Source organism: Gekko japonicus, unplaced genomic scaffold (assembly GCF_001447785.1).
Source record: "Gekko japonicus isolate JY-2015 unplaced genomic scaffold, Gekko_japonicus_V1.1 scaffold2477, whole genome shotgun sequence".
Classification (NCBI taxonomy): Eukaryota; Metazoa; Chordata; class Lepidosauria; order Squamata; family Gekkonidae; genus Gekko; species Gekko japonicus.
This window is the reverse complement of record NW_015160908.1, coordinates 106673-117071: the sequence shown is the minus strand read 5'-3', so window position 1 is coordinate 117071 and position 10399 is coordinate 106673. Positions and strand designations below refer to the sequence as shown.

At 49.2% G+C, this 10399-nt stretch overlaps 1 protein-coding gene across 1 annotated transcript in view; it reads right to left on the bottom strand.

Moving 5' to 3' along the window:
• Positions 1–2945: 2945 nt before the first annotated feature.
• The window catches only part of LOC107121240 (ATP-binding cassette sub-family A member 1-like), a gene marked incomplete at its 5' end in the record, with an annotated part of 112876 nt that continues 105422 nt past the window's right edge, over positions 2946–10399 (bottom strand). Inside the window, 2 exons of the mRNA XM_015424127.1 lie at positions 2946–3092; positions 6300–6543. Coding sequence (XP_015279613.1) covers positions 2946–3092; positions 6300–6543 — 391 coding nt within the window. The remainder of the gene's footprint in view (positions 3093–6299; positions 6544–10399) is intronic.

Below are 10399 nucleotides of genomic sequence, written 5' to 3'. Positions count from 1 at the left end.
GGCCTTCAGGTACAAGCTCTCCCTCCTCTGTGAGGGCAGATCTACACGTTCCCCCCCCCCAATAGCTAGCAATCCAAAACAGTCCAGTGGAGCCTGAGCGGTGGGTGTTGCCTTCTGACACACTTCCGGTGATGTCAGGGGGTGTGGCATATGCAAACAAGTTATGCTAATGAGGAGCTCATTAGCATAAGTTATGCTAATGAGTTATGCTAATGAGCTCCTGCACCTCTTTTTCTACAAAATGACCCCTGAGTAGGCCACCCCTCCATTTCACTTCTAAAAGAGGCACGCTTCAATTTGTCCAGTGGCATCTTTAAGACTAACAAAAAAAGTTTATTCAAGGTAGGAGCGTTCGTGTGCAAGGCACGCTTTTTCAGATACACTGGAATGGAAGTCAGAGTTCAAACTTATAGACAAACTTATAGACAGCAGTTTTACATGTAAGGTGATGAAGATGTTTTAAGTTATGCAAAAACAAGGCTATGTAACAAGCTGAGGTTGTAAGGTCAACAGTTGCTTTGATTTTAATTAAAGGGGGGGGGGGACCAAAGCAATAAATATGTCAAAATAGGGAATCAAAACAACTGCCTGAACTCTAACTTCCATTCCAGTGTATTTGAAAAAGCGTGCTATGCACACGACAGCTCCTACCCTGAATAAACTTTAGTTGGTCTTAAAGGTGCCGCTGAACTCTAAATCCGTTCCACTGCTTCAGCCCAACACGGCTGACCACCCGGAATTAAATGTGTCCACTGTGCCTTTTCATTGATTGTACTGTTGCTTGTCTTTCAAGGGCAGTTTTTCTTCCTTTGTAAAGTGCAAAACTGCCACAGGGCGTTGAGGGGGTGGGGTCTTGGCGACATCTTAAGGCGCCAGCCAATCAGGGCACTGCGCAGCCCACTTTTACGGCAAACTTTCCAAAACTTTTTCCTCCTGCCCCAGAACTCAGCCTTAGAGAGAACGAGATACATTTGGGTGAATGGTAGCGAGGGAGCTTCCACTGCTTCTTACATCAGTGTCCACCCTAGATGGATGGGAGGTCAAATCTGCTTCACCCTCAGTCCCACCACTCTCTGTTCATGTCCAAACCTCTGAAATTTGACCGTTTCTGAGAAACACAGATTCAAACCCAGCCATCAGGTTCAAGAATGGGATTTCATCACAGACCCGTTGCGAGAACAAACGTGGGAACGTGAGACCTATTACATGGTGCAATGCCCTTTTAAAATTTCTCTGGAATAATGATGGTTAACAGTCCACAAAAGCTTAATCGACATTCACAGGTGACTTCAGACCAAGAAGCAAAGATTCAAGTAGCAGATGGTGCCCCACAACAGTGTGGGGACATTCGAGGATTGTGTGTGCGTGTGTACGCACGCGCAGATGATTGTCTAAAAATATCAGTGCATCATAAGGAGGAATATTTCAGAGGTAAAGGCAAAGTAAGACCAAAGTGACATTTCTCCCTCCTGCAATTTCTACTGGGGCCAACGGCAACATTTGGGGGATCGAAGTATGTGTTTGGCATGGGGCTGAGCAAAGACTACGAAGCATGCCCTAAATCCTGCATCCTCTCATTGGGGATTGGATTTTTTACCCCTTTCTCTCTTGCCTTCCTTTGGTCAGTACTGTAATGCTTGGATTCTGCCTATAGAGGCCACCACTGTGCACTTAGAATCCGTTAAGTTCAAACTTGGGTCAACGAATTAGCTAGATTCTCAGAGCAGCAAAGACGTTTCCTCATGAGCCGGCAGAGCAGCTCCTGATTTACAGACTGTACGGCTGCTGTCTTTTGGGCAACGGCAATTGGAGGACAGCGAGGCTAAGCACAGGATCTGGGTACGGCAAAGCCACCAATGCAGATGAAGCGCTAGAGAGTCAGATGTACATCAGCTACGTCACATGTGCCAGTTGAAAACCCCATCTAATAACTCACTCAATGCAGTGGGCAAGGGAAAACCTCATTCTCTGGAGCCTCCACCACAGCAGTGTGATATTGTCCAAGTGGCACCTCCTGTTCATTCGCTTGCATTCGTGCAGAAATGGCATCCTCAAGATGCCAAAACAGGAAGCACCCCTGCAGGAAGTGCTTGGCCTGTCTGCACTACAAACCTGAGTCAGTTTCAAAGAAAGGCTTGGTTGTCTTGTCCCCAAAAGAGCCACAGGGAATGTGATTCTTGTCAAAGCCCTTCTATCGCCCAGCCTTTGTGGAACTACAATTCCCAGCATAACTTGCGAGCAAAACCCCTCCCCCATCAATTAAAACTGCCTGAAACCAGATTAAGTGTAGTGCAGACATGAGCAGGCAAGAATTCCTCCCTGGGGACAAATGACAAGAAGGACATTCGTGGAGGAGAGACTTAGCCAAGACTGCAAGATTCAAGTTCAGTGGCACCTTAGAGACCTATAAGATTCCGGGAGTATAAGCTTCCAAGATGCCGTTAGGCATCTGATGAAGAGAGCTCTGACTCTTGAGAGATTATACCCCCCAAATTTTGTTGGACTCAAATCTAGCTGTTGTACCGCAGACAAACATGGCCACCCTAAAACTAGCCAAAATGGCTACACAGAACCTCCATGTTCCAAGGCAGAAATTCTCTATCACTGGTGCGGGGCACCAAGAAAACATTGCTTTGCCCTTCCTGCCATGCCGGTTGGCCAACCGGTGGACCGCTGCGTGAGAAAGGACGGACTATGTGGATCTTTAATCTGACCCAGGAGAACCACCTTGACACACAAACGCTCTCTCTGCTGTTCCAAGCCGTACCGGAGCCCTCCAAGGCTTCAGAACCCATCCATTCTTTCCACCCGCCGATTCATTCACTCCCTGGGACAGGGAGCTTGCGTGGAAAGAGAGACAGGAGCTCAAAAAGGTTGCCGCAGGTCCACATCCCTGGCATTGCATGGCAGGGTGTCTGCCCCCCTTCCCCGCTGGTGCCCGTTTCTCAGACTTGGCTTTCTCGCACACTCTTATCGTCCAAGAAACCGGCGATTCTTCGCCAGCGGCTGCTGGGGTTCGTCGGGTTGGCCGCAGAGGAGGCTTCCTTCGGATGTTCTTCATCACTTTGGTCCTTAGCAAAATGTACAAACACCTTGGAGGGGAAGGAGGGGAGTGGGGAGATATTAGAAGAAGAAGAAGATAAGGGATTGGACTGGATTTATACCCCTCCCTTCATTACCCAAGGGAGTCTCAGAGCGACTTACAAACTCCTTTCCCTCCCTCTCCCCACAACAGACACCCTGTGAGGTAGGTGGGGCTGAGAGAGCTCTGACAGAAACTGCTGTTTTTCAAGAACAGCTGTGCCAGAACTATGGCTTGGCTAAGGTCATCCAGCTGGTGCAAGTGGAGGAGTGGGGGAATAAAACCCAGTTCTCCCAGATTAGAGTCTGTGCACTTAACCACTACACCAAACTGGTTCTGATTATTATTATCATTATTACCATTATTACCATTATCTGGGAGAATTATTATTATTAATTGCTCTGTTATCACATGAGGTTTTTTAAAAAAACGTAGAGCCAAACTAGATGTAGGGGAGGTTAAAAAGCGGGGTCTGGCTCAGGTTCCCACAGACAAACAGCAGCTGTGGGGAGTGTCTGTTGAAAAAATAAAGAAGAGCTTAAAAAGGATTTGCATGTTGCTTGGTGAGAGAGGGCTCCAGCCATAGAATCATAGAGTTGGAAAGGGTCATAGAGGCCATCTAGTCCAACTTCCGCTCAATGCAGGATCAGCCTAGAGCAGGGGTGTCAAACATGCGACCGGGGGCCGAATCAGGCCCCCGGAGGGCTTCCATCAGGCCCACAGTACAACTGGACATCTCCTGCTTCCAGTTCTGCTGCTGCTGCTGTATCATAGCCTGCTTCGCCAGACTCTCTTAATCACTCAGCCATTTCATGTTTTCACCTGGGTCCTAGACTCAGAACTCTGAGCGTGAGATTTCTGTGGTGAATATCAATCAATCAAAAGCAGGTTTGCAGCTTACAGAGCTAATGTTTTAAGCATGTTTTTATTTTAAGTAAAAAAACCTAATTTTGTGTTTGTGTCCTTTATAAAGTTTATATCTCCACTAACTGGCGTTACATTTTATGACACACATGGCCCGGCCCAACAAGGTCTCATTTATGTCAGATCCGGCCCTCATAACAAATAAGTTCGACACCCCTGGCCTAGAGCATCCCTGACAAGTGTTTGTTCACACGCTGCTTAAAGACTGCCAGGGAGGGGGCACTCACCACTTCCCAAGGCAGCTGACTCCACTGCTGAAGTACTCTTACTGTAAAAAAAAAAAATTCCCTAATATCCCGCCATGACCTTTCCATCCATAATTTATACCCATTATTGCGAGTCCTCTCCTCTGCTGCCAACAGGAACAGCCCCCTCCCCTCCTCTAACTGACAGCCTTTCAGATATTTAAAGAGAGCAATCATGTCCCCCCTCAATCTCTTCTTCATTTCTTCCCTCAACCTCCCAGGTCCCTCAGCCTTTCCTCATAGGGCTTGGTCTCCAGGCCCCTGATCATCTTTGTTGTTCTTTCCCCCCTTCCTCCAAGGCATTTTCCTGCATGGAAACAGTGCTGTTTTTGCAGCTACACATGCACAGAATACTCCGCATGGAACAGCAAAAACAGGAATTCATTCCCCCGTCTCAGCACTGCTTGCGGCTTGGGGGAGGGGGTGAAAGCCTCCCCCACAGTGGCATTCCAAGCCCAAACGGGCTCTCCAGTTTGATGTAGTGGTTAGGAGCCAGTTCGGTGTAGTAGCACAGACTCTAATCTGGGAGAACCGGGTTGGATTCCCCACTCCTCCACATGCAGCTGGCTGGACGACCTTGGGTTCTCTCAGAACTGTTCTCTCACGAGCAGTTTCTGTCAGAGCTCTCTCAGCCCCACCTGCCTCACAGGGTGTCTGTTGTGGGGAGGGGAAGGGTAAAGGAGATTGTAAGCTGCTCTGAGACTCCTTTGGGGACTGACGGGCGGGGTATGAATCAAGTCTCTTCTCTTTTTCTCTTCTCCTTTATTTTTTAAAAGATATTCCTCACAGCCAACTGCAGGGGACCTGGACCCAACTCTGTAAAAACCCGCATGTCTTGTTGCTCCCCCCTTTGCTGTTAAGTCACAGCTGACTCATGGCAGCCCCTGGTGGGGTTTTCAAGGCACTGCAAGAGACAGTCAGAGGTGGCTTGCATCACAACCCAGGACTTCCTTGGTGGACTCCCATCCAAGGACTAACCAGGGCCAACCCTGCTTAGCTTCCAAGATCTGAGAAGATCAGGCTAGCCTGGGCCACGCAGGTCAGGTCAGGTCAGGGCTGTTTGGCCCGTACATATGAAAGCCAAACACAGAATGCCACAAGCAGGTTTCTGAGAGCAACTGAAGAGTATTTAGGCAGGCTTGCTTTTCTGGAGAGCTGGGACTAGCCGCAGGTCTCCTGACGCTCCCTCGACAGCCAGCCCAGGTCCCAGGTCCGGTAATGTGAGAAACAGCCCCAAAGCAATTCTGCCAGCACAAAGGCATTGTAGAGCTAGGAGACTCAGACAAACTATCTCCAGGTCCACAGGTCAGCACGGAACCTGGTGAAGGGGATAAACGTCATAAAGCATATGGAACAGAAGTCCATCAGTGGCTACTAGCCACAAGGTAGCGGTGGCTCAGAGGTTAAGATGCTGAGCTGCAGACTGGAAGGTCTGTAGTTCAGCAGTTCGAGACCCGAGTGCCACGTGACGGAGTGAGCTCCCATCTCTGGCCCCAGCTCCTGCCAACCTAGCAGTTCGAAAGCAAGAAATTGCAAGTAGATAAATAGGTACCACTTCGATGGGAAGGTAACAGCGTTCCGTGTGCCTCGGTGTCTAGTCATGCCAGCCACATGACCACAGAAACGTCTTTGGACAGTGCTGGCTCTTCAGCTTCGGAACAGGGATGAGCACCGCAACCCTAGAGTCGGATTCGACTGGCTTTCGAGCAATGGAAACCTTTAGATAGGAACTCTCAGGCTGGGGCAAGTGATGCTCTGTATTCTTGGTGCTTGGGGGGGGGGGTCAATGGTGGGAGGGCTTCTAGTGTCCTGGCCCCACTGCTGGATCTCCTGATGGTACCTGGTATTTTTGGCCACTGTGCAACAGAATGTTGGACTAGATGGACCATTGGCCTGATCCAACGTTGGCTTCTCTCATGTTCTTATGTAGTCCCCGAAAGGGACTTGTTCTTGTGATTCCAGAAATTAAGCTTGAAAACATGGTTCTCATAGGAAGGTGGGAACCTAGAAAGGGTCCAAGCCGCCGCACCCTCGATCCCCATCCTCACCTGGTCCAGGGTGGTCTGGGAGACGGAGTAGTCTTCGATGTGGTAGGTGCCCTGGTGAGTGGAGAGGATGCCAAAGATCTTGGCCAAGGAACAGCCACGGGACGGCAGTTGGTACTGGAGGGTACAGTGGTGCTTCTCCTTCAGAATTATGCTGGGGAAGGAATCCCGGATGAACTTCTCCAGGGGGCCAAGGTCTGGGTCGGTCCCGGAGACCCGGAGCACGATCGTGTATCCGTCTCCGAACCTGAAGCAGAAGGGGACGGGTGTCTTTACAAAAAAAACGTTCTTTTGTGCGTGGGATCACGTTCGACCCCCTACACAGTGAAGGGTGGAGCCTTCTGCCAATACGAGTTTCCTTGCATTGGAGAAATGCAGAACCCCTTGCTGAGTGGGGTGACAGGATACAACCCAACACTGGCCTCAGGGCAAGCAATCCAAATTTAGCTCGCTGACAAGCATGGGGCCTTGGGGAGGGACCCCCCCCCAGTTCGGCAACTTTGAAGCAGACACCAGCTTTGGAAAGAACTGACTGGCTAGTGTCTGGGATGTCATGAAGAGACATCCCCTCCCCACCATCTGAGTACCTTTGCACCCTTATTTGAAGTAAGATAATGATGAAATCACGTACTACTTTGAAAGGCTGAGGGACTTGAGAATGTTCAGTCTGGAGAAGAGGAGGCCGAGGGGGGACATGATCAATGCTCCCTCTAAGCTGTGGAGTCTCGTGAGGAAAAATTCTACATTGTGAGCTACTGGCATTAAAGTTGTGAGCGAGCGATTTGGCTGCTGCATAAATTGGTTTGCTCTGGAGCCCATCCTTCCGGAGATAAAACACAAATCTGTGAGCTGGAGGCTAAAACACTGTGAGCTAGCTCACTCTGACTCAGCTTAGAGGAACACTGGACATGATTGCTCTCTTTAGGTATTTGAAGGGCTGTCACTTAGTGGAGGGCAGGGAGCTGTTCCTGTGGGCAGCAGAGGAGAGGACTCGCAAGAATGGGTTTAAATTAGGGGTGGGAAGGTACCGGCTGGATATTAGGGGATTATTTTTTTTTACAATACAATAAGAGCAGTTCAAGCAGTGGAATCGGCTGTCTAGGGAGGTGGTGAGCTCCCCCTTGCTGGCCGCCTTCAATCAGCGCCTGGATGAACACTGGTCAGGGATGCTCTAGGCTGATCCTGCATTGAACAGGGGGTTGGTCTAGATGGCCTGTAGGCCCCCCTTCCGACTCTGTGATTCTACGAAACAGATACAAACAAACGCAGGGGGAGCTCTACTGCTCCAACAGAGGGGAAATAATTGGAAATCCAGATCCCAGCAGTTTTAACTGAGCAAGCAGACTGAAAGCCAGGGATCAAGAAGGAGGCGGTCAATGGTGACCTTCTGGAACGGCAGTGCGGAGACCATGACTGTACCCTATGGTCCAGGGTCATGGGTGGGCTGGCTTCTTCCTGCACACTCTGGTTGTTTTCTTTAACTAGGATTCCTGTGGTCGACTGACGTGTTTTCAGTTTCCAAAGCGAGGGCTGAAGAGTCGGGCTCTCCTTCACAAACAGAAAAATAATCCAAAAGCGCACTATTTGCTCACATAAGCACAGGTGCATTGGATGTCATCTTCTAGGCATGGAACAGGGTCACTGGGGCGTGTGTGAATTGTGCAGGGGTTTGGACCAATACTCCCTGTAAGCTGTGGAGTCTTGTGAGCAAAAATTCTGCTTTGTGAGTTAGTGGCATTAAAGTTGTGAGCGAGCAATCTGGCTACTGCATCAATTACGTTTGCTCTGGGGCCCTCCTTCCTGAGCTAAGGCAAAAATCTGTGAGCTGGAGGCTAAAAAACCATGAGCTAGCTCACACTAACTCAGCTTAGAGGGAACACTGGGTTGGACTCAATGACCCTGGAGGTCCCTTCCAACTCTATGATTCTACGATGCTTTGCGACTTGGTGGCTGGCCAGAAATCAGCCCGTGTTTCCACCACCCACCCTTGCACCAGGGTACAATTCAAAGAGCCAGGTCTGCACATTTCCTGTTGGTTTGTGCGTGAGAATGTTCTTCGATTGTCGGCCATGTCCTGTTAATTCTCAAGGCCTCAACAAGCAAGAAGATAGCTGGCCAATTAAGTTTAAAAAAACAACAGGAAGAAAGAGGCCAAGGACAGTCTGCAGCCCGCATGATGTGAATGAAGTCAGTTGGCCCAGTCTCCTGTAAAAGTTTGGCAAGAGAACGGAATAAAGCAGGGACCTTCTAAAAGATGTGACTGAGCACACCAAAGTCTTCCAGAACGCGACTTCATATAAGTGGGAATACAGTCCTGGAAAAGGGGACTTTGTTCTGAGATTACCAGTTCCAGTTCCAGCAAGATAACGCCGCAGAGAAAATGTTCAAGATGAATGAAGACAACAGCGTGGGAAGAGAAATTGACTGTGCTATACTTACTGAGGGAAATATGATTATTAATTTGCTTTGAATGAAGGTGGGAAAAAGAACTGTAAAATGAGATGCCACTATTCTCTGAAATTTGTTTATAAGCGAAATAGCGATTCTCCTGTAATGCTCTCTATATAGTCAGACTCGATGGTTTGTCAACATATTTGATGAGGTGGATTGGCCACTCTCAATGTCAAGAAAAGCAATTGTTATATTGTTAAGCTAATATTTTTATCAGCAATGTATAACCTCCAACTCTTGGGCTTTTAGTAGGCTTTCTTTTCTTTCTCCTATAGTATTAGATCCCTTCCCTAATTTCGTTGTAGTTATTAGAAAATGCAAATAAAGAAATCCCCTACGGGGGGCCAAAAAAACCCCAAAAACCAGAACGTGACTTCTGATCTTCTCCTCTCTACTCCAAGCATTCCTCCTCTTGTACGTGGCCCCAGATCAATCAACAGCATCAGTAGAAGCAGCATGAAGTTTTGGCCTGGCCAGTTTTGCTTCCCTCCCCAAGTTTAGTTCTGTTGCCAAGTGCGTTGCTTCTCCATTTGCAACTATCTCCCTGACTCCTCAGGGAAAACTGTGGTACTCTTCTGCCGTAGCCATAGCAACTTCCTCCTCTTCTCTTCCTTATAAAATTATGCTTCAAGCAGAGGAAGTGGACGGAGAGAACTTTCTCTCCTTCTCCCATAATACTAGACCTTTGGGGGCACCCAGTATAACATCTGGGCGATAGATCCCGGATGGACAAAAAGAAGTAAGGCTTTAGTTGTTGTAGATTTTTCCAGCCTGTATGGCCATGGTCTTGGCATTGTAGGACCTGACGTTTCGCCAGCAGCTGTGACTGACATCCTCAGAGGTATAACACAGAAAGATGGAGTACTCTCTGTGCCTTACTCAGCTCGGAACTGGAATGTGGAATTCCCTTCCAGCGTATGCAGGGACGGCCAGGAGCGTGGGTGGCTTTTAAAGGGAATTTAAAGGGAATTCATGGAAGAGAGATCCATCAGTAGTTTACTAGCCCGGGTGACTAAAGGGAGTTTCCACGTTTGGAAGAAAGTCAACCTCTGAATACCAGGAGGCAGCATCAGGGGAAGGCCTCGGCCTCTGTGCCCTATTTGTTGGCCCTCCAGGGCAACTGGTTGACCACTGTGTGAGACAGGAGGCTGGACTAGAGGGACCGCTGGCCTGATCCTGCAGAGCCACCCCTTGAATTCCAATGACTTTGGGTGGTTGCACTTCAGCATCTTCTCCCCTTCCCTCCAGCCCGCTGCCATCAAAATTCTTCAACCGCATCATCTGTCTCACCAGGGACCACTTCCTCCTTAAATCATTCCACTGGTTTCCCGTCTTCCCCTGGGTCAGGCAGAAACCCACCCACCCATGCCTCCAAGACCTCCGTGGCCATCCCCCCCCACCACTACTGTGTCCCAACCAGGGGTCATTTCCTGCAGGAGCGGAGCGGAGCTCCGGCAGTAAAGAGCCCAGGGGGTGGGCACATACAACAAGCCCCACCCCCTGCTCCCAGCAGCCCCAGGCCACAAGGAGCAAGAAGCCTTTCCTTCCTTCCTTCCTTCCTTCCTTCCTTCCTTCCTTCCTTCCCTTTCCCTCCTTATTTCCTTCTCTCCCTCTTTCTTTCCCTCCTTCTTTTTTCCCTCCTTCCTTCCTGC